The following is a 25,128-nucleotide window of genomic DNA, read 5'->3' as shown; positions in this document are numbered from 1 at the left end:
TTTATTTCTTTCTTCAGTGTCTTATAATTTTCTGAGTACAGGTCTTTTATTTCTTTGGTTAAATTTATTCCTAAGTATTTTATAGTTCTTGAAGCAACTGTAAATGGGACTGTTTTCTTAATTTCTCCTTCTGATAGTTTGTTATTGGTGTATACAAATGCAACAGATTTCTGAATATTGATTTTGTATCCTGCTACCTTACTGCATTTGCTTATCAGTTCCAATAGCTTTTGGGTGAAATCTTTGGGGTTCTCTATGTATAGTATCATGTCATCAGCATATAATGACAATTTTATCTACTCCTTACCAATTTGGATGCCTTTTATTTCATTTTCTTGTCTGATTGCTGTGGCTAGAACTTCCAGAACTATGTTGAGTAACAGTGGAGAAAGTGGACAGCCTTGTCTTGTTCGTGATCTGAAGGGGAATGGTTTTAGCTATTACTCATTGAGTATGATGTTAGCTGTGGGTTTATCATACATATATGGCCTTTATTATGTTGAGATATGATCCCTCTATTCACACATTGCTAAGAGTTTTTATCATAAATGGCTGCTGGATTTTGTCAAATGCTTTTTCTGCAACTGTTGATATGACCATATGATTTTTATTTTTCATTTTGTTGATGTGGTGTATCTCATTAATTGATTTGCGGTTATTCAACCAACCTTGTGTACTAGGGATGAACACCACTTGATCATAATGTATGATCTTCTTAATATATTGCTGAATTCTGTTTGCTAATATTTTGTTGAGGATTTTTACATCTATGTTCATCAGGGATATTGGCCTGAAGTTTTCTTTTTCTGTAATGTCTTTGTCTGATTTGGGGATCAGGGTGATAGTGGCTCATAGAAAGAATTTGGAAGCCTTCCCTCCTTCTGGATTTTTTAGAATAGTTTGAGTAGAATAGGTGATAATTCTTTTTTGAATGTTTGGTAAAATTCACTTGTGAAGCCATGTGGTCCAGGGCTTTTGTTTGGTGGGAGCTTGTTGATTACTGATTCAATTTCCTTGGTGGTAATCAGTCTATTCAGAATTTCCGTTTTTTCTTGAGTTAGCTTTGGAAGGTTGTATGCTTCCAGAAATTATAATTTCTTCCAGATTGTCAAATTTGTTGGCATATTATTGCTCATAGTATTTTCTTAAAATTTTTTGTATTTCTGTGGTGTCTGTTGTCACTCCTCCTCTTTCATTCCTGATTTTACTAATTTGAGTCTTCTCTCTCTCTCTCTCTCTTTTTTTTTGATGAGTCTGGCTAGAGTTTTGTCAGTTTTGTTATCGTCTCAAAAAACCAGCTCTTGGTTTCATTGATCTTTTATATTGTTTCTCTGGTTTCTATTTCATTTATTTCTGCTCTGGTCTTTATTATCTCCTCCCTTGTAATCCCTTTGGGCTTATTTTGCTGTTCTTTTTCCAGATCCCTGAGGTGTAAGGATAACCTGTTGATTTGAGATTTTTCTTGCTTCTTTAGGTAGGCCTGCACTGCTATGAACTTCCCTCTTAGGACTGCTTTCACTGTATCCCAAAGATTTGGGGTCATTGTGTTTTCATTTTCGTTTGTCTCGAGGTATCTTTTGACTTCTTCCTTTATCTCATTTTTGACCCACTTACTGTTTAGTAACATGCTATTCAGCCTCCATGAATTTGTATGTTTTGCAGTTTTTTTCTTGTAATTGCTTTCTAATTTCATAGCACTGTGGTCAGAGAAGATGCTTGATATGATTTCAATTTTCTTAAATTTATTGAGAATTGATTTGTGTCTTAACATGTAGTTTTTCTTGGAAAATGTTCCATGTGCACATGAGAAGAATGTATATTCTGTAGCTTTGGGGTGAAATGCTCTGAAAATATCGATTAAATCCAACTGGTCTAATGTGTTATTTAAGGCTGCTATTTCCATATTGATTTTCTGTCTGGAGGATCTGTCCCTTGTTGTCAGTGGTGTGTTGAAGTCCCCTACTATGATAGTGTTACTGTTGATCTCTGTCTTTATGTCTGTCAATTTCTGTTTTATATATTTAGCAGCTCCTGTGTTAGGTGCATAGATGTTTACTAGGGTTATGTCCTCTTGTTGGATTGATCCCTTTATTATTATGTAGTGTCTTTCTTTGTCTTTTGCTATATGCTTCAATTATTTAAATTCTATTTTGTCTGATATAAGTATTGCTACTCTAGCTTTTTTCTCACTTCCATTTGCATGAAATATTTTACTCCATCCCTTTACTTTCAACCTGTATGTGTCTTTTGATCTGAGGTGAGTCTCTTACATATACAGCATATGTAAGGGGCTTGTTTTCTTATCCATTCAGTCACCCTATGTCTTTTGATTGGAGCATTTCATCCATTTACATTTAACGTGATTATTGATAGGTGCATCATTATTGCCATATTGTTATTTCTGTTTTCTCTTTCTTCTGCTTAAAGAAGCCCTTCTAACATTTCCTGCAATGTTGGCTTGATGGTAATGAATTCCTTTAGCTTATTCTTTTCTGGGAAGCTCTTTATCTGTCCTTCAATTTTAAATGATAGCCTTGCTGGATAAAGCAATCTAGGTTGTAGGCCTTTGGTTTTCGTCACTTTGAATACCTCCTGCCACTCCCTTCTGGCCTGCAAGGTTTCTGTAGAAAAGTCAGCTGATATTCTTATGGGGGTGCCCTTGTAAGTAACTTGCTGCCTGTCTCTTGCTGCTTTTAGAATTCTGTCTTTGTCTTTAACCCTTGCCATTTTCACTATAATGTGTTTTGATGTGGGCCTGTTTGGGTTCATCTTGGTTGAAACTCTCTGCACTTCCTGGGCTTGTATGTCAATTTCCTTTGTCAGGTTAGGAAAGTTTTTAGTCATTATTACTTCAAATATGTTCTTGATCCCTTGTTCCCTCTCTTCTCCTGGTATTCCTATGATGTGCATGTTGTTGCGCTTGATGCTATCGTCCTGCTCTGTAAAACTATTTTCAATGTTTTTTATTCTTTTTGTTGTTGTTGTTCTGCTTGGGGGATTTCTGCTATCTTCCCTTCTAAGTAGCTGATTCGATCCTCTGCTTCATTCAATCTGCAGGTAATTCCTTCGAGTGTGTTCTTTATCTCAGTAATTGTATTCTTTAGTTCTGACTGGTTGTTTTTCATCATTTCTCTATCCTTCTTTATATTCTCAGTAATTTCCTTGAACATTCTAATCATCAGTGTTCTGAACTCTGCCTCTGGTAGGTGGTTGTCTTTATTTCCTCTAGTTCCACTGACACCAGAGGCTTCTTCTGTTCTTTTATTTGGGATGTGTTTCTTTATTTTCTCATTCTGGCTTACTCTTTGTGCTTGCTTCGATGTATTAGGGAGATCCACTAGGTCTCTCAATCTTTGCTGGGTGGACTTATCTGGTGTGTGTCCTTTATATTTGAATTGATCAGTCTCCCTATTCTCCTGTGCATGTGTTCCAGAGGCGTTCCTTGTGTTGTGTGTCTTCTCCTGTTGAAGTTGAGCTTTGATTGCTTTTGGCTTGTCAGTAGGTGGGATTGACTCCCAGGCTGACTAGCTGTGAGGATTGACTATGTCCACAGTGTATGAGCTGCTGTGTGAGGGTTGACCCCTCAGATGGGGCTTGGCCCCTATGGGCTCCTGTGCCTACAGAGAGTTCCCTTTGTGTATGACTCTTGTAGGTCAAACCCGGTAATGCCCTGGTTTGTTCCAGAGTTGGCCTCTGGGTGTGATGATTCTTGTGCTTTTTTGGCTGGGCCCTGCTGCAGAGCGCCTTCAGAATAAAATGGATCAACAAGCACAGCAACAACAGCCAACAAAAGAAACCAGATACTCTCACATGTGAAAACATCCAACAACCCACACTCAACATGCACAGAAGTATCAAAAATACAAAAAACAAAAGGAACACGACAAACAAAATAGCAACACCAAAAGAAAAAAAAATTGCAGAAAAATAGAAAGAAGAAGAAAAAGTAGAGCAGGGAAAAGAAAAAAGAAAAGAAGGGAGAGGGGGAGAGAAAAAAATATATACATATATATGGACATATATATATATACATATACATATATATGTATATAAAAAACTAAAATAATAATAAAATAGAAAAACAAAAACAACCAAATTAAAAAAAAAAGAAAAAAAACCTAAAAAGCAAAAAATAACCAAAAAAACAGTGCCAGTCTTGGCTAAACTCTACCAAGCTGTCTCCAGGTTGTCCTGTGCTGTACAAAATCTCCTCTGCGTCATGTGGAGGCAGAGCCGGCCGTCGGATGCCCTGAGTGACCCTGGCGATGCAGTTCTAGATGAGTGGGGCTACGGGGTGTGGTCGGTAGTTTTTAGAAGTCAGAGCCATATCTGCTCTCCCCCGCCCAGATGCATGCGCTGAGAGCACTGCAGCCAGAAGACTCCTGGGTCTTGGGGCACTCTTTCCAATGGGGGCCTGAAGGGTGTGAGCTTTCTGAGCTGCTAAAAGACCAGCTCTGCCTCTGATGTGTCCTGCTGTGACTCAGCAGCTGAAGTTGCCCTGCTGGGAGCAAAGGTGGGGGCAGGGTAGGCAGTCCCACACTCCTTGCAGCTTCTTCCCTAGCTGAGCTTTTCTAGTTTTGGGGAGTAGGAGCACCTCTGTAATCTGACCCTATTCCCCTATTCAGGGACCAGTTTAAGGACTCTGGAAAGGCGGGGGTAGCATTGGGGGTCAGATCCTGGTTATGGAGTTGCTTTTTGCTTTCTAAGAGGGCCCAGCCACAGTTTGTAGCTGAGGTTTCTGCCTCAGATGCTGGACACCGCCGTACTCTCTGCTGAACTCTAGGCAGGACTAATGGGGTGTAGGGAGAGAGCCCGTCGCCTTGCTGCTGTAATTGTCTCCGATCTGCTTGCTGGGGCCCCGCGTCTCCACAGCCGCGGATGCGGGCTGCATCTCTGCCCGCTTCCTTTCCCTCTTCCCCGACTCGCCCAGTTTGCCCACCTTCAGGTAATCATGGTGCGAGTCTCTTAGCTGTTCTGTGTGATGAGCAGAGGTTCCTCTGATGAGTTATAGCTGTTCAATTTGTGGTAATTTCCAGGGGAGAACTCAGGGAGCCCACCTCTCTGCGCCATTTCGATGATGTCTCCCCCAAAATTTTAAGGAAGGAAAATAACCATTTGGAGGGTAACACATTCATTTACTCCATAAATATTCATGGAACACTTATTTTGTGTCAGCCACTCTCATCAGGGACTGAGGAAATAGTGGTGAAGAGCACAGATAAAGTCACTGTCTTCCAAGCAGCTTATATTCTCTGGAAATTTTTCTACAATATATTCCATGTGTACTAATGGCCTTAAAGACATGAAACCTTGTTGATACTGGCCATCAATCTCAATTATGACAACAGTGCTAACACAATGTATTGAAACACCTATGGTCATTGTAAAAACGCTAATGATTCAGACTGCTTTGTTTTTAAAAATGTATGGGTCTGTTTATAATTATTTTTCTCCTTTCTGTCAGGTTTCAAATTGTTACTTCTTTCTAGTATCTGCCTGTCTGTTTAAAACACTCTCCTCCTCACTTCTAATTAGCATTTCTAACTAGGATTGGGGTTAGGAAAAAGCTACATCACCTAGTAAGAGTCATAAAAAAATAAGATTGATAGTCCAACCCATAACTGAGCTCTAATGCATGCCAGTAGGACAACCACTTGTCATGTTACATCAAGGAACAATGGTTATCTTGAATAGCAGGCATCTATATATAAGTTATGTTCTCATAAGTTTTACTATGAAAAGCATATTATGATGTCTGAGTAGATTTCTAGTAACATAAACATTATAGTAAAATTTGATTGTTTAAAAAATATGTATTTTCCAATCTTTAGGATCAAAAGATGAAACAAAGTCCACTCTTCCATTGAGGAAAATATAAAAGGGTAGACTAGGAGAAATCAGCAGTGATACTGCACAGAGGAGACTCATTTTTTAATCAGCTTGTTTTTCCTGAATCTTAAAATTTATTTAGGTACATACTTTGAGAATTTAAGGAGTCTTAAACTGTTTACCCTTTGTAATGCTGTTCCCCACTTTCCCCTCATTCCTTCATTGCTCTGATCTATCATTTCCATAACATTTATTTGTTTATTTTTTTTCCTGACCATCTCCCCACTTGAGTATAGGTAACATGGGGACAGGGAGTTAACTTACTTGTTCACTGCTGTAATACCAGTGCTTGGAAGAACGTCAAGCACACAGTATGTATTTAGTAAATAATTGATTGAATGAATGTTTCACATTTATATAGTAGCAAATAGATAGAAAAATTATAGAGATTGCACTTGGATGGTAGGGAAAAAAAAGAAAAAGAAAGGAGGAAGGGAGTGAGGGAGGAGGGAAAGGAGGAATAAAGCTTTACATTATGTAATCTCTCCTAACCTAGAGGCAAACTACTTCAGGATTTATCACATAGAACGGAATTCAAGATGACAGAGACTGAGCAAATGGTTCTCAAAACACATGGTGCACAGTAAAATGCATCACAACAAATTGATTACAAGGAAATACCATTTTAGCAATTATCTCTCAATAATTCAGATTAGAACACAGAAGAACCACAACAGGGGAGGTCACAGGTCAAAATACTCAACAGATTAAGGGGGAGAGAATTGTTATTCTTTCTACGCACGTTCACAGGAAGGAACACTGCTATTCCAGAGGCTTTCCATCCCAACCAAGATACAATGACTGGCAGAACTTCCGTTTAGTTGGAATCTAAAAAAGAAAACGGTAGTGAATAAGTGAGCTTGTTTCGGCAAAAATGCCATTAGTTTGCAATTTTAGACCCTGCCAAAAATCTCAGTATTTTAAGGATTGGAAACAAACAGGTGGCAGAGGTTCAGAGGCCATGTCAATCTGGACAAATCACAGCCTCCATTAAGGGAGAAGCGTAAAGCACAGTAACTTGGTCACATAATATGCCGTCCCAGCCTGAAGTGAAGAAAGTAGTCGTGGCTGCCATCTCCTAGATCCTGGACCCAGACTCAGAGAAGTGACTCTCTAGCTGATCATCCCATGATAAACCTGATAAATCTACTCATTGTCATTATGGGAAACCCAGTCTTCTAATGCAACATTCTCCTAAGGCCGACAGTGGAACAGCAAGTAAAGCAGCTCCCAGTTTGGATTGGAAAAGCAGAGAATAACTGGAAAAAGAACCAAGATTGTTCTTTTGTCTCTACATTTATGATGGTTGGGAACAGGGCTTACAACAGCATGTTCGGCTATTGAAGCATATGTTTGAATTCTCTAGGGAAAAGAAAAGGAGATTGGAAACGACTTTTGTATGAAATCACCCAGAATTCTCAATGTCTGTGGGACCCTGATGGCTCTTAAATCGTATTGGGTACTGGTATTGGGTGCCTGTCAGGATTCTTTAGAACATTTTGAGATCAGGTGTTTTGTTGCCCATGTTTAATACTTCCCATGTAGAGATGTTCACATGGTCAAGGGCTCTAGGTTCACATAAACAAGTTGATAACCTGATCTAAAACATTAACATCAGCCATCATGATCCCACTTCAGAGCCCTTAGCCCATTACTAACCAGAAGATTAGTGACTGGATAAAAAAAGTAGTGACTGGATAGAAAAATGTTTATTGAACATTGGAGCACGTATATCTTTACAGATAAATGGTTTCAGTTGTTAGGGGTATATACCCAGGAGAAGGATTGTTGGGTCATATGGTGATTCTATTCTTAATTTTTTAAGGAACCTCCATGCTACCTTTCATAGTGGCTGCACCAATCTGCATTTCTATCAACAGTGTATGAGGGTTCCTTTTTCTCCATAGCCTCTCCAACACTTGTTATTGTTAATATTTTTAATTATTATTAATTAATATTATTAATATTTGTCTTTTTGATGACAGCCATTTTAACTGGTGTGAGGAGATATCTCATTGTGGTTTTTATTTGCATTTTTCTGATGATTAGTGATGTTGAGCATCTTTTCATCTGTCTAGTGGCCATCTCTATGTCCTCTTTGGAGAAATGTCATCAGGTTCTCTGCCCATTTCTTAATTGGATCGTTTGTTTTTTGTTGTTGTTGTCTAAGATCCTTATATATTTTGGATATTTGCCCCTTATTGGAGGCGTTGTCTGCAAAAATCTTCTCCCATTTGGTTCGTTGCCTCTTTATTTTGTCGATGGTTTATTTTGCTGTGCTCTGATGTTCACTGCAGCTTTATTTATGGTGGCCAAAACATGGAAAAAATCAAAGTGTCCTTCGATAGATGATTGGATAAAGAAGATGTGGTATATATACACAATGGAATACTATTCTGCATAAGAAAGATGATATAGTGCCATTTGCAACATGGATGGATCTTGAGATTATTATGCGAAGTGAAATAAGTCAGACAGAAAAAGTCAAGAATCATATGATTTCACTGATATGTGGGATATAAAACTGAAAACAACAAAGGAATAAGACAAACAAACAAAGAAACAAAAACTCATAAACACAGGCAATAGTTTTGTAGTTACCAGAGGGTAAGTGGGGAGAGGGGTGGTGGTAAATGAGGGTAAAAGGGATCAAATATATGGTGATGAAAGGAGAATTGACTCTGGGTGGTGAACACACAATGTGATACATAAATGATGTATTACAGAATTGTACATATGAAACCAATGTAACTTTACTAACCATTGTCACCCCAATAAACTTTAATTTTAAAAAATGTTTATTTGTATACTTTCACTCCTATTACAAATTTCACTTTTGATAGTTAAAAAATTTCCTCATGGATCACTGCTTCAATTATATAAATGTCTAACCATTATGCTGTACACTTGAAACTAATATAAAATAATATTGAATGTCAACTGAAACTGAAAAAGAATAATTAAAATAAATAAAAAATAAATTAAAAAATTTTGAAATAGTTCTGAAATTATCTTAGTTATTTTTAATAAGCTTATTGTTACATAGCAAACTTTCCCCAGAACTCTCCAAATTACTTATTCTTTTCTGCTTGGAAAATATTATTTTTTTCACTTAATGTGTCACCTATATATATGCTTAGCAAGTATTTGTATTTATCTTTGAACCTTCCATTCAATATATGTCCCAGTTTTTCCTTTATATTGCATGTTATTAGTTCCACCTAGTTTTTACTCTTCCTTCCCATATATATTTCCAAAATTTAATTTTTTTGAATTTTTTTTGGTAGCCAAATCTTCCCCTTTTGAAGTAACATTTAACTCCAATTTCAATGTTCAGAAGGCCAGGCAAACTCATACTTACCCTTCATTACAAACGAAGGACACTTTTGCTCCAAGCTCAAGATTAAGAGGAACTAGCACACGGCCATTAGGGATTTGGTCTATGAAGTCAGCACACGATTTCACTGGAAAAAGAAGTAAAACAAACAGAAATAACACTGGCACATGAAGAATAAAGACACAAGTTCAAAATGTCAAACCAAACAAGAATGTAGGCACCTGCACATCTGGGGGCTACTGGGCTCCAGTCTCCCTGGGGTGTACAATGCAGAGAAGCAGCCCCTCTCAGATCATAGCCAGGCTCACAGCTGTACAATACTCTCTGCCCAGGGAAAACGTTCTCCTTGTTGTTGCTGAGGTTGTGTTTACCATGCAGGATTTCTGGAGGTGGCTGACATACTGGGGAAGGAGAACCAAATGATGTTAATTGTGTGAAAATAATGTTTCCTGAGTGGTAAATGGCCAACAGAATCATAACTATAAGTATATATGTTGCAAAAAATCTGGTAGGCTAACACCCTCATTTTATTAATGGCAAAATGAGAGAGAGAGAGAGAGAGAGAGAGAGAGAGAGAGAGAAGAGATGGGGGGAGTGGCTTGACAAAAGCCACGGAACTGATTCACTACAGAACTGTGACTAGAACTGAAATATACTTGATTCAATTGTTTTTCATCTAAAGTACTGACCTAAGATTACACAGCAGACAGTTCCCTTTTAGAATGTTTCCTATTACTGGTCACCCAGTACACAATTTTTAAGATGGAAGGATTTTTATATCTTCATGCTACCTTTCTAGAAAGGCATCACCAATTTACAGTCCACATTTTAAGCATTAAGGAATGTGTCTGCCCAAGTCTCATCTCACTGATTTGCCAATCACCAGTCTCACTCTAATGCACCCAAAAGGATTCACATCTCTTCTCATTCCCTTTCAACTCCTCTCTCAGTGGCCACCAGATGTGGGTTAGAGGGGAACTATGAGTTTCCTCTCTACACTCTGTATACCCAGGTGTTGCTTAAACACTTAATTTATTCCAACAAGAAGATGGGCAACCATTGAACAAAATCTTTAAAAAAAAAAGGCTACACCCTCATGAGAGTACATATTGCACACAGCATATTGTAACTGAGTCTTTGACTATCTCTTTGAACAGTTGGTTTGAACTCAGAATCAGAATGCACTTAAGTCTCAACTAAATTATATAGAACTGTAGTAAAATTAAAAATTATTTTACTTTGGCTTAGAACAGGTCAGTTCCCCTCTCTGGACTTCAGATTTCTTAAGTATAAAACGGGTGATTGGACTAGAATAAATGACCCACTTAAAAACGTTGTAAATACTCCGGTGCTATAAAACCCATTTTCAGGGCTCATTACCCTCTGCCTCCTTGATTAACAAAAGCAAAGTTATATGGTATTTAAGTACTGTGTTGGTTCAATTTCTGTTGACTCAGGGACAACATCTCTGCATTCTCCTTTGACTGTTGAGGCTGGAAGCCTGCAAACTACAGCTGCTCATCTTCCTTGCAAGCTGAATTATGGTTAAGCTTTGTCAATTGGTGACATATACAGCAAATTAAAAGGCAGGGAGGCAAGGTAGAAGCCATTCTTCTTCTAAAGGAGGCTCAGGAAGTGGCAGTGTTGATGGCTCTTACTTAGCAGCAGCAATTCTACTTCTAGTAATGCATGACTTTGATTCCAGCAACCTCAGCAATATCCTGGGAGCAGTGGTGTCTCCTGCACCATTAGCAGTATTGGAGGAGATGCCTGCATATTGACACTTGCACTAGTGAGGGCATGTGCCTATGTTCTACTCTAGGAGGAATGGCAGCTTCCTGCTCTCTGATAACAATGCCTTCCTTCTTTTGCTCTTCCTGCCTTTCCAACATCCTTATATCCTATTATCTGTACTCCTTGAGATATCTAGAGTGGTTTTTAATTTCCATGGCTCTGGATTCAGGCAGACTTGTGTTCTAGTCTTCAGTCCATAAGTTAATATCTGTTTAATCTTGGAAAGTTATCTAACTTCTATAATACTCATTTTGTCTGTAAAACATGGAAAGAATAGCAACCACATCATACTTTTGATTTCAGGATTAAGTGCACACATAGCCTGTATTATGGTGCAATGACAGAGAAATCAGTCACTAGATATTAGCAATCAATATGCTTAAGACTAACTGACAGACAATGAAGAATGGAGGTAGTGCTGCATGCAAATAACTTCTATTTATAAGAAGCCTAAAGAAACTTCACATTCTTTGACCGCAGTTAGCTTTGCTTCTCAATTTAACACACACACACACACACACACACACACACACACTTACACATACTTCCCTCCCAAAAACATTTACTCAATCACACTGCTCATCACACATCTTTCTACCAGAACAAACACTAATCTTCTGATCCTCCTACAACTCAGTCATCTATAGGCCACTACAAGGCCTCAATTAGACTCACCCCTGGAACAGCTGGGCAACTCTGGGTCCCATTTGTTCTGGGCCTGGCATTGCACACTGGATGGTCCTTTCATGACAAAGCCAGGCTGACACCTAAACCTTACGATTTCATTTAAGGAAAACAAGTTTCTGTCCTCAGGATCCTTTATTCCATTTTCAATTACTGGAGGCATGCATTTATTAGGTATAATGCACTGAGGGGCAGGGTCGCTCCAGGTTCCAACTCGATTGTCTTTGCTGGTGCAATGTATGGATCTCTTGCCTATGAGGTCAAACACCTTTTTTTTTCTCTTTCCAAGATTGCAGTGATAGGTCACCACCATTCCGTATTGAAAATATTCTCTGTTGCTGCTATAGAAATCTCCATTGGCAATGGTTGGTGGTGGCTCACAAAGAATACCTGGGAAAAGAAAAGCAATTTAAATAATAATGAATTAAAATAACTAATGAGACAAGGTGGTGCAGTAGGTAAATGCTGTACTTGCATCCTCTCACGACCACATCAAAATTACAACTAAACTACAGAACAACCATCATTGAGAATTGACAGAAGTAAAGCTGAACAGAAGTCTTATAACTAAGGAAATACAGAAAAAGCCACATCAAGACTAGTAGAAGGCGTAGAGACACAGAATAGGCTAGACCCATACCTGCGTGTGGTGATTGAAAATTAGGAGGGATATCTCAGCTGTGGAGCTCCTCCTTGAAGGCATGAAGGGTCCCAGCTCCACACCAGGCTCCCCAGCCCAGGGTTCCAGTGCCAGGGAGGGAAGTCTCCATAACTTCTGGCTATGAAAACCAGCAGAAATTGTGGCTAGGTGAGACAGAAGACAGCTAGAGTTGCAGGTGTCCCTCTTACAGGGCCTGTACATGGATTCACTCACTCTGAGCTCCAGTGCTGGGGCAGCAGCTCCAAAGGCACCAGTGACATACAGAAAGGAAATGAATTACCTGGCTGCAGAGTGAGGGTAGGACAGACAGCTTTCACCCAGACAGAAGTGCTGGCAGAAGCCAGTGTTTCTTTGTTGAGCCTCCCTGCACCCGGTGCAGACACAGGGCAATGCCTTATCTCAATCTCCAGCTACCTGGCTAACACCATTCACCCTGCCAAAATGGAGAGACAAAGAAAAATGTCCCAAATAAAAGAACAGAACAAACCTCCAGAAAAAGTACTAGACAAAAGTACAAAGCAATCTACCAGACACAGAATTCCAAACACTGGTTGTAATGATGCTCAATGATCTCAGAGATAACTTCAACAAAGAGATAAGAAACATAAAAATAGAGATAGAAAACATAAAAAAAAGAACCAGTCAGAAATAAAGAATACAATAACTGAAGGGAAGAATACATTAGTGGGAGTTAACAGTAGATTAGATGAAACAGAAGATTGAATCAGTGATTTAAAAAATAAGGTAGCAGAAAACACCCAAACAACAACAAAATGGAAAATTAATCCAAAAAACGAGGATAGTTTAAGGGGCCTCTGGGGCAACATCAAGTGTACCAACATTCACATCATTGAAGCACCAGAAGGAGAAGAGAGAAAGCAAGGAATTTAAAAATCTATTTCAAAAAATAATGATGGCAAACTTCCTGAACCTGGTGAAAGAATTAGACATACAAGCCCAGGAAGCACAGAGACTCCCAAACAAAATGAACCCAAAAAAGCCCACACTAAAACACATCATAATTAAAATGAGAAAGATTCTTAAAAGCAGCAAGAAAAAACAGTTATCTACAAGAGAGCTCCCATAAGACTGTCAACTGATCGCTCAACAGAATCTTTGCAAGCCAGAAGGAACTGGCAGGAAATATTCAAGGTGATGAAAAGCAAGGACCTACAACCAAGATTACTCTACACAGCAAAGCTATATTTAGAATCAAAGCACAGATGAAAAGCTTCCCAGGCAAGAAAAAGCTAAAGGAGTTCATCAACATCAAACCAGTATAACAAGAAATGTTAAAGGGACTTCTTTAAGAAGAAGAAGGGGTAAGAAAAAAGACCAAATATATGGATAATAAAATGGCAATAACTACTTACCTCTCAACAATTACTTTAAATGTAAATGAATTAAATTTCCAATCAAAAGATAGAGTGGCTGAATGGGTAAGAAAACAAGACCCTTACATATACTGCCTATAAGAGATTCACTTGAAATCAAAAGACACACACAAACTGAAAGTGAAAGGATGGAAAGATATTTCATGAAAATAGAAACAAACAAAAAACTGGGATAGCAATACTTATATCAGACAAAATAGACTTTAAAACAAAGGTTATAACAAGACACAAAGAAGGACCCAATAATTCTACTTCTGGGTATTTACCCAAAGAAACCCAAAATACTAATTTGAAAAGACATGTATAGCCATATGTTTATTACTATATTGTTTACAATGACCAAGATATGGAAGCAACATAAGTGTCCATTGATAGGTGAAAGGATAAAGAAGATCTATCTATCTATCTATATATATATATATATACACATATACACACATACATATGTATATGTATAATGGAATATTACTCAGTCATAAAAATAATAAAATCTTGCCATCTGCAACAACATAGAGGGTATTATGCTGAGTGGAGCAAGTCAGACAGAGAAAGGCAAATGCCATATGATTTCACTTATATGTGAAATTTAAAGAACATCAACAACAACAAAAACAGAGACAAACTCAGAGATACAGAGACCATTTTGAGGATTGCCAGATGGGAGGGTGGTTAGGGGGTAGGGTGAAGAGGGGGAAGGGATTAAGAAGTATAAATTAGTGTTTACAAAATAGTCATGGAGATGTAAATTATGGCAAAGGGAATATAGTCAATAATGTTGTAATAACTATGTATGGTGTCAGAGGGTACTAGATTTATTGGAGTGATCACCTCATAAGTTATATAAATGTCTAATTGCTATGTTGTACATCTGAAACTAATACACTATTGTACATCAAAAAAATAAAATAACTAGTGAGAGAAATTCAATGAATCACTTAACTGTACTTATTTTTACATTCATTATTTGCTTTTAATTTTTGTTAACATACACATTAGGTTTTACAAAGTTGTAATTTAGGTAGGCATAATAGCATTTATTCTGACTTTCCTACTTCTATTACTTCCTGTAAACAAACCCATTAATTAATAAAATTCATATCCTTTTCCTTGTAAATAACTCTTTGATCATATTATTATACCATGCTTTACACAATTTCCCCACTACTCTTTTCCATTTGCCTTCTATTTTCATTTTTGTTATTAACTGAGTATAGCTTTTTTAAAACATGAAAAGACCCTTGCTAAAAAAAAAAGTGTAAGGAAAGAAAGACAACATAGATATACAGCAGTAGTAAATTGAATTAAAATATATTTGCATATATAAGAGAATATTTATGAAACTTTAGACTTCTGTATGTTAAACATTTTGAAAATCTAAATTATATAATGAAAATATAAATTACCAATATTTATCCAAAAAGATATAGTAAGCTAGAAAGAGAGAGAGGGAGGGATGAGGAGGGAAGGAAGGAAGGAGGGAGGAAAAGAAGGGGGAGCAAGGGAAAGGGAGGAAAATAAAAGTTATAATTATCTAGTGGTTTTATACAGTTGTCAACCAGGCTAAACTGGAACGACGTTTCTCAGACTTACTTGATCTGTATGGCTCTAGGTTAGGGTTGGAGCTTGAGAAATTGGCATGAAATTTGAGAGGCAGAAGCAAAGCAACACCATTCCCCTCTGAAGCTCATCCTTGTTTAAAGGTGGCCAGGGGACAGATGCAAATGTACCATAGGTTCCAGTGTGTTCTCATACTCCCTATTTTTGCATCCAGCTCTCCTCAAATGCTGATCTGCACACCTACAATGATTCCAATCCACTCTCAGCTGTGTCACTCTGAACTTACAGAAGCAGCAATCACGAAGAGCCAACAATCGTTTTACAGCTTTCTACACCAGCCCTCTTCACAGTTCTACTCCAGCTGCCAGATGCACTGAGCTTCCTGAAAGCACCCACTCCAAGGCGCCTGGTTAGTGACTTTTCTGACCTTTTTAGAGCTGCTCCTCACACAATAAGGTCTAATTCCATAACAAATCTCTTATTTCATATACTGATAATAGTTATGCCTCCATATTTGGACCAAAAATTTTCCCAGGGGAACAGAGGAATCCGCGATTGGTTCTTTAATATGATTATATTTAAGGACATTGATATTAATGCTGACCCTTAAAAAGGGTACATAAATAGTTGATTGTGTGCAGGGACAAAAGATCACCTAGTTATTTATCACCTGTAGTCATCTATCAGCAATAGGAGCAAGGCTTTGGGTTGCTGACCTAGAACATTTTGGGGAAGGGATATCATGTGGCTGGTTGCTTGCTTCTAAGTGCACAAAGAAATTAAGAGAATGAAAATGGTGAGTTCAAAGCTTTAAAGTCCTGCTCAAGGTCTGGATCTGAAAGCTTCCATGTCTGCCCTAAAAGAAACACTTGTATTGTGTAGCCACTCAGCTAAGATTCCTGAAAAACAAATTCAACATCTGATTCTGTGGATGATTTGCAATATGAATTGAATTCACAACTTCACAGGGTCCCTTATGTTAAAGTTGGAGTACCGATTGCAAGACAACCCTGAAAACTGAGACGGAGATATATGGACAGGTTCTAAAGCTGAATGCTTTGAACCTAGAAATTCTGCTGAGCCTCCTTTGCTAGAAGAAGCAGCCCTTCCTCCACTGTCTGAGGAGGTAAGCATCTCCTTGCTGAAAGAAACGGTAATGGCCTGTCCTTTGGTAGCTGATAGGGCTGCCAGAGGAAACATAGGTAGTGCAGTTAAATTTGAATTTCAGCAAAACAATAACAAATTTCTAAGTATAAGTATATTACCAAATTTCATGGCACATATTTATACCGCAAAAATGTTCATTGCTTATCTGAAATTGAAATTTAACTGGGCATCTTATGTTTTTATTTACTAAGTCTGGCAACCCAAATTGCAAGGACTGATGACATCATTTCTAGCCCTTTGACCAGATTTAAGTCATGGTAGAACTGGGAATGGAGCAGGGGGAATTAAAATTATGACCTGTGAAAAAGTGCAAATTGCACCCAAAAAATTGAGATTCTGAATTCAATGTGTTAGCTTGAACCATAGACTAACTGAAACAGAAATCAGAATGATTTGTCTGCTGAGTCAGTTAATCGATCAGTTAATTGATCATGGAGTCTCAAAAAGTGAAGTAGATGAATAGTGGGTTAAAGTTTTATTTGTTTTGTACAAGCAGAAAAGATCTATGTCTGGTGATTGAAAGACTGACTTGAAACACAGCAAAAGAGAGTTGTGGTTATTCATCAACCAATTCCCAGGCTGAGAACCAGTTTGCAGACATAGAGGAGCTTGAATAAATGGGAAATTGAATCTTCTTGAGGAAGCACCCTACTACACAGCCACAACATACAGGTAAATTTTCCTCCTAGCCTTCATCAAGGAGGCTTAAAGCAATTTACTGGGTTTAGGTATAGAAAAGTTTACAGAATTAGAAATAGATGTTAAAATATAGAAATAGGTATAGATATATGATCTTTTAATAAAATAAGATCTTTATCTATATATCACCTATGTAACTTTACTAACAATTGTCACCCAATAAACTTTAATTTAAAAAAGTAAAATAAAATAAGATCTTACAAACTGTTTGGTCATCTGATTTTTCTCACATAAAATATATATAATAAACATCTTTGCATGTCATTAATTGCTTCTCCATATCTTCCTTTTATGGTTGAATAACATTCCAGTGTATGGAGGTATTTTTTCTAATTCTGCATGGCTATTTTATGTTTGTTAGGGAATTCTCTATAGTCATTTTTATCACTTTTCATTCCTTGCAGTAGATTATTTTTTTTCTTTTAAGATTTTATTGGGGAATTGGGGGAGGGGAACAGCGTTGGGGAATCGGGGGAAGGGGAACAGACAAGTTGCTGTCCTTTTGTTCTTCAGTCTAGTTGTGGAGGACGTCGCTTCACTGGCCACGTTGGTATTATCATTGTGCTCTTCCCGGCTGAGACAGATCGGTCACCGGCCATTGGACGACCGCTCACAGCGGCTCTTGGCAGCTCACACCATCTGCCGGCTGCTCACGCTGGCTGCCGGCCACACACAGTAGCTTATGGCAGCCCACTGCAGAAGGGGCTACAGCCTACGCTGTCGCCAGCGACTCATGGCAGCCCAGCTCCAGGTCGAGCTGTTGTTCATCATCTTAGCTGTAGAGGGCAGTGTCACTGGCCCTCATGTGGGATCCGAACCGGAGCCCTGCTGCTCAGAGCTGGTGTCCCAAGCCAGCTATTAACCAATGTGCCACTCGGCTGGCCTGTAGTAGATTATTTCTAAACCATATTTTGAAACATGTAGTGCACTTAGGTTACTTTAACAATTTTGCTATTGTAAAGAATGTCGCAATGAAAGGTTTACAGTGAACTCCTTGCAAAAATCCAGGTTTATTTCCTAAGTATGAATTCTAGAAAGGGGGTCAAAATATATGCCCACTTTTGAGGCTTATAGTGAATGGTGACTTTTGAGAGGGCTTTGTGAACACTCAGCACATGAGAGTGTTGATTCTTTTTTAGAGTGTGTCACTTTTAAAATCTTTACTTATTAGCCAGGTAGAATAATTATTATATTGGGGATGGCAGAACCCTCATAATCCCAAATGTACTAAAGTAAAAATCCAGCTTGGAGGCTTTTATGCATTTAAATTCCCAGATTCATAAAAGGCACATCTCAGAATAAGGATGAACTTAAGAAAACATTTGCCAGAAAACCCACAGGTAGTTTTGGGAACAGTACAGCTGTCTTCAACTATCTGAAGGATAGAATAAACAAAATGGAATTCAATTCAGATTTTTATAACTCCAGGTGGAAGCTTAGGATCTATTGGTAAATGTAATAGAAAGGAATATTTCAACTCACTCTCACAAACAGGTGCAATATTATCCCAGCCGACAATATTGTCTATGATGATGCATGTAATGGAGGGTTCACCAATGAGTCGGTATCTAGAAGCAAACAACAATGAATATTATATTCTAAATGCACAGGTAATCTCCCCGCTAAAATTGCTACTTACAAGAGATTACAATCTTGGAGAATTCAGAAAGACAATTTCCGTTTGTCACAGTACTACCGCTTTCTCAAATTTTATGTTTGTGTTTGAACTTTTAAATTTTCTTCCTTATACCTTCTAAACTGAATGGGATCTCTCTTGATTACCTTAGGGTACATTTTTAATAAATTTAAGGTAAACAGATTCATCAAACGATAACCAAAGGAAATCCATGCAGAACAAAAAAAGTTGAACCCTAATTTCATATTTTGAATGTTAAAGGCAGAAATTCCCAATTTGTATGCCACAAACTGTTTATAGTGTGTCATAAAATTTGGGAAAACTAACAACATTTATATTTACTTCAACAGAGGCTCTCTACAGGGATGAAATGCTGGGCTGAACCATTCATGGGAATTGGTATAAAGTAGGGCCAAATTTGATATTATTACAAATGAAGGCAAATGATGTCAAATAACAGTCAAGTGTTATTTGGTATAGCTAGGATGTTGCTTTATGAATATATAAGAAAATATGGCAGCACAAAGTCTATTCAAACAGCAGAACAAACCAAATGGAGATCAAATGAAAATTGTGAGAGCTGTGGAAATCTTGTGCAGATTCTGGCCTACTTTTGTGGGCTTTAGATCCAATGAAAATTTAATTTCCTGAGCCTTGCAATACCATTCTGGTCCTCTCCATTCTTCTAGCTCCACTTAACTTCTCAATGTGTCCCCCTGAAGCTTTCTGAGAATGAAGTTACTTCCCTGGGCTGCCTGGTGTCACTAGGTGAGGAATGGGGGATGTTTAACCCTTGGGATGAGCTCTCTGGCCTGTTCTCTGGCTACCTGGTGAAGGTGGGCTTCTCACTTCGTCTATGTTGGTGCCAACAGGGGAATAAGGCATCTATCTAGACTCTCTTTTGCTGTTGGGTGGAGGACCAGGAGACATGGGTCTAGGAGGCTTTCTTCCACAGAATGGAAGATCAAGAGACCCTGAGCTTGGTTCACCTTCTGATGCTGGCTTGATGGCTCACTACCTTGGGTGTACAGTCAAGAGACACTGGCCCTGGACTTCTCTCTGATGTAGGGGACACTGGGTTTTCTGGGATCCCTGGTAAAAATGGAGGGGGCCTCTTGCTGCTGTCTTGAAGTCTATGTCTCACTAACCAGGCTCTGCTGATGCTGCCACTGTAGGCAGAATAGGACCCACTACTGCTGGATGCTATAGGGGAAGAGGTGTGTTGGCCCACTCGGAATCTGCTATTGACACAGTTGCTGGTAGAGAAGGGATTGCTACTTCCTGTAGGTGTGGGACATGGGAATGATAGCCTACAGCCTATCCCCATTTCCAATTTCTGCTTATGATGCTAATGTGAGCAGATCGAGCCACCACAGCCACTAAGTATGGGTCTCCCCACTATGTCCCTACTTGACTTCTTCTTTCCCAGTCGTATGACCAGAGAGCAAATTCTTCTCTCTTCTCCTTCTCCTCCTCTCTCTCTCTCTCTGACTGTTGCCTGTTCCAATTTGCAGTTCTCTTCAGCACACAGTCTGAGAGATAAAAAGAAAACCAAGGGAACTTACAAGTATCTTCAAGTTCTCTGTGGTCCCTAGCCAGTTCACCTTTTTTCCAGCTTTTGTGTTCCTTTTATGGTTGCATGTTAAACTACTTCCAGGGTACTTAGTTATACATAAAGAGAAAAGCAGGGAAAAGTGAGTCTGCCCATCTTGTCCTGGAACTAGAAGTTTTGTAATAACTTTTTAATAGCTGATTATTAAATTTAATTCTTATTCATGTAGAAAAAAGAGGGAAAGGTATAGAAAATTTCAGTAATGGAAAAAAAATTACCCAAACCCTATCTTACAGAAATTTGCATACTAAATGGTTTAGAGCAGTGTTTCTCAAAGTTTTATTTACATGGAAATCACCTAGGGATCTTGTGAAAATATATTCTGATTCAGTGGATATGAAGACTCTGTATTTCTAACAAGCCCTGAGGAGATGCTGACTTTGCTGATCTCTGGCAAGAGCTTAGAGTACATTCTTTTCTATAAAGAGATATACATGTAACATGAATATCAGTTGTCAGTAGGTGTGGTTAAACTGGACCAGGACCTATAATTCAGAGAAGTGTGAGAGTCCTTCACCCCCCAAATTGTTGTGCACCCTGGGCTTACTTCTCCACACTTTTCTCTGTGTCCATGTTCCTGAGTCCAACCTTGCTGTGTTTGAGTTCTTCATTTCTTTTATCCAGCAGCAAAGCCCAGTCTTTTCCTAGGGTTCTCCCCCAAATCCACTTGCTCAAAGCACTTTTTATTGTTGTTGTTTAATTTGGGGGAGATTTTAGGAAGGTGTTACACTGGAGATTGGATGCCATTAGGCATTTCACTCTAAACCTCATTTGTCTTTCTACTCCTTCTTTTCTGCAATAACAAGCAACCTTTTCCCCTTGCCTTATACAGAACAGCCCCTTTAGGGTCTCAACTTTTAAAAATATAATGACTATCCTAAGAGAAGTTCAGGTTAATAAAATTTGTCCATATTTTTATGTATGTATGTAATACATATATATATATATATATATATTATATATATTTTCAGTTGGAAATTATATTGAAAATGTTTTATCCTATTGGGGTAATATCCATCAAAATACATATGAATTTGTTTTCTCCACTTTTGAGGTCAAGAATGAGACATATACTACAAATCTATCACTTTAAAAATTATAGTGATTTCCAGTCAAGATGGCAGAAGGTAAATGCTGTGCTTGCATCCTCTCATGACCACATTAAAATTACAGCTAAACTACAGAACAACCATCACTGAGGTTTGCTTGAGGTCTATCAGAACCAAAGTCCTACAACTAAGGACATACAGAAGAATCCACCTTGAAACTAGTAGAAGGGGCAAGACCCTGAACAGGCTGGTCTCATGCCTGTATGGTAATTAAAACTTAGCAGGAGTATCTCAGTTGTGTAGGTACCCCCTGGAGGAACAAAGGGTCCCAGCTCCATGCCAGGCTACCCAGCCCAGATTTTCAGTGCCAGGGAAAGAAGTCTGACTGTGAAACTTCTGGCTGTGAAAACTAGCATAGAGTGTGGCTGGGTGAGACTGAAGGAGGCTAGAGTCCCAGGCATTCCTCTTAAAGGGCCCATGCAAATAATTACTTGCTGGCCAATTCAGTCACTCTGAACTCCAGTGCTGTGGCAGCAGCTCCAAAGGCACCAGGGACATATAAGGAGGAACTGAATTGTCTGGCTTCAGAATGGGGGCTGGAGGGACAGCATTGTCACCGTAAACTTTATGGAACTTTTCAGAAGCTTGATGCGCGTTCTTCCTTTTATGGAAGTAAAACAGTAAAATATGCTCAGTTTGGTCTTCCACCTTCGACTTGTTGTAAAATCTCCAAAACTCAACCAAATTGCTCTATTTTTTTTTTAGAATGAAGCTGGAACTGTCAGCTGTCAAATGACATAGCAATAACATAGATGCAAATGACTCTAGTACTTCCAAAAATGAACTAGTGCCATCTGTTGCAAACATGTGCCATGACTTTTCTGAAGACCCTATATACAAAGCAAATATTGACCAACATGAAGAGAGAGATAGACAGTAATACAAACATTGTAGGGGACTTTAACATCTCATTGACACCAATGGACAGATCTTTCAGACGGAAAATCAACAAGGAAACAGCGACCTTAAATGACACACTAAATGAGATGAATTTAATTGATATTTTTAGAGCATTTTACACCAAAGCAGCAGGCTACACATTCTTTTTAAGTGCACATGGAACACTTTCCAAGATAGACCACATATTAGGCCACAAAATAAGTCTCAATAAATTCAAAAAGATTGAAATCATGTCAAGTGTCTTCTCTGTCCACAGTGGTATATAACTAGAACTCAATTACAAGAAAAAAACCTGAAAAACACACAAACACATGGAGGCTAAATAACATGCTACCAAATAATGAATGAGTCTACAATGAGATCCAGGAATAAATCGAAAGATACCTTGAGGCAAATAAAAATGAAAACACAATTATCCAAAATCTATTGGATACAGCGAAAGCAGTCCTAAGAGATGGAAATTCATAGCAATAGAGGCCTACCTCAAGAAACAAGAAAAATCTCAAATAAACAATTTAACCTTACACTCAAAGGAACTAGAAAAACAACAGCAACAAAGCAAAAAGTGAGCAAAACAAAGGAAATAATAAAGGTCAGATGTCTTTTTCGTGCTTATTATCTCTTTGTTGAAGTTCTCACTAAGGTCTTTGAGCGTCCTTATAACCAGTGGCTAAACTCTGTATCTCATATATTGTTTGCTTCCATTTTTAAATTTCTTTTTCTAGAGTTTTCTCCTTTTCTCTCATGTGGGATGTGTTTTTTTGTTTCTTCATTTTGGCTGCATCTCTGTGTTTATGTCTATGTATTAGGTAGACCTGTAATGTCTCCCAGTCTTGGTGTGGTAGCCTTATGTAGTAGGTTTCCTGTGGGGCCCAATCTCCCTTGTCACCTACACTGGGTTATCCAGGAGTATCCCTGTGTGGGTTGTGTGTGCCCTCCTGTTACAGTTGAGCCATGGTTGCTACTGGCACATCAGTGGGTAGGATTGACCCTCAGGCCGACTGTCTTGAGAACTGACCATGCTTACAGTGTAAGAGCTGCTGTGCGGGGTGGACCCCATGGAGCGGGATTCACCTCAGCAGCCTCTGGTGCCTGCCCAGAACACCCTTTGTGTGTGCTGCTTGTGGGGATAATCAGGTAGTCTGTTGTGGTCTTCAGGTGTGTTCATTCTGTGACCTCTTGGGAGGGGCTCCTGTGTAGGTCAAGTTCAGGTGTTGCTGGGCTACCTGGCAGGAGCCACAAAATGATCCAAGATTTGTTGCTACCTGTGCTTGATCTGGAGGCCATCCTGTGAACCAAGGCCAGCTGCCACCAGTACCAGGACTAGGACAGCTCAGCAAAAGGCCCATGGCACCCTGAGACCTGCCACCTCCTGCTAGCTGCCTGTAAGGCTTAGCCACTGAAGGACTCTCTGTCACTAGGAGAGTTGGTTAAAGTGGGGTCTCAGGGAGTCACCAGAGTGGAGTGAGTGGTGTTCTCCAGGTTAGTGAAGATTCAGATTTGGTGCCAGTGCTAAACCTGGGGCTACTCAGCAAAGGCACTGAGCACACTGAGGTCAGCCATTGCATGCCTGGGGCCCGTGAGCCCTTGAGAGTTGTCCAAGAAAGCCTGCAGCTAAGCCAAGGCATACCACCGACCACCAAATGAGCCTCAGGTGGTACACAATTTGGGTGGGCTAGGGTCCCAGGGAGTCACCAGGGTGGAGCAAATGGAGTTCATTTGGCCTTGTTGGGGGGAGGGCTCAACACAGGGAAGGTGGCACCTGCTCGCCAGATGCACGGGAGAAGGGCTCAACACAGGGACATAAGCAGCTGTCCCTCCATACCTCACACTGAGGCTCACACAACTCAGTCTCTCCTGTATGTTTGTGGTGTATCCTGAGTTGCAGTCTCTTTTCCAGAGTCTGGGGTGAGAGCCAGAGTCTGTTCATGGGCCTTTTAAGAGATGCCTAGTTTTACAGCAGCCTTCTGTCTCACTCAGATGGATGGAATTCCTGCTGATTTTCACAGCCAGATGTTGTGGAAGCTCATTTTTCTGGCACTGGTGCTCCAGGTTCAGGACCCCAGTGTGGGGCTGGGACCCCTTGGTCCTCAGGGGGAACCTCTGTAGTTGATATATCCCTCCCAATTCCCAACTGCCACACGTGGGTGTGGGGCCAGACTGTTTAATGCCTCTGCCCCTCCTACCAGTCTCTACTTGTATGTGGCTTCTTTATATCCTTAGTTATAGGACTTCTGTTCAGCGAGTCTTCAGATGGTTCTCCACGTTGATTGTTCTATGACTTAGCTGTAATTTAAATGTGGTCACAGGAGGAGGCAAACATAGCATTTACCTACTCTGCTATCTTGACTGCAATGTTTCTTAAGGTCAGTAATGTGTAAACCAAAATTCTTTTTATTGCTATTTTAATATTTTACTTATGTTATTTTGTATGTATTGTAAGTAAGCCATAAGTAATAGAAACAAAAGTTAAGATATAAGTGAAGCAGTCTCCCCACTTCTTCCCTAAATTGATTGTCTGCCCCAAGGATAAGCCAAGAACATACTCACAGCAAGATTCCTACACTTCTGATGAGGTGCTGTAACAATTAAAATTAGCCCATCCCCCACATCTGCTCCATTATCCCAAAAAAATCACTCTTTTCCACTTTTCCATGAATCCACCATCTCCATCCAGCTCTTGTTTTGA

General features: G+C 39.2%; 1 protein-coding gene across 3 annotated transcripts in view; it reads right to left on the bottom strand.

The window, feature by feature from the left end:
- Window positions 1-25,128, bottom strand: part of CR1 (complement C3b/C4b receptor 1 (Knops blood group)) — a 99,214-nt gene that overhangs the window by 56,567 nt on the left and 17,519 nt on the right. For 2 of the 3 annotated variants that reach the window (XM_019634331.1, XM_019634332.1), the window contains exons 4-8: window positions 18,665-18,750; window positions 11,696-12,094; window positions 9,448-9,627; window positions 9,251-9,353; window positions 6,632-6,717 (exon numbers count right to left, since the gene is read on the bottom strand). In XM_019634331.1, coding sequence (XP_019489876.1) covers window positions 6,632-6,717; window positions 9,251-9,353; window positions 9,448-9,627; window positions 11,696-12,094; window positions 18,665-18,750 — 854 coding nt within the window. Of the gene's footprint in view, window positions 1-6,631; window positions 6,718-9,250; window positions 9,354-9,447; window positions 9,628-11,695; window positions 12,095-12,344; window positions 12,447-18,664; window positions 18,751-25,128 lie in introns of those variants that run through there. The other variant, XM_019634335.1, reaches the window with a different exon arrangement.

Source organism: Hipposideros armiger, unplaced genomic scaffold (assembly GCF_001890085.2).
Source record: "Hipposideros armiger isolate ML-2016 unplaced genomic scaffold, ASM189008v1 scaffold_1586, whole genome shotgun sequence".
Taxonomy (NCBI): Eukaryota; Metazoa; Chordata; class Mammalia; order Chiroptera; family Hipposideridae; genus Hipposideros; species Hipposideros armiger.
Note: the sequence above shows the minus strand (reverse complement) of the source record. Positions and strands in the feature narration are given on the sequence as shown.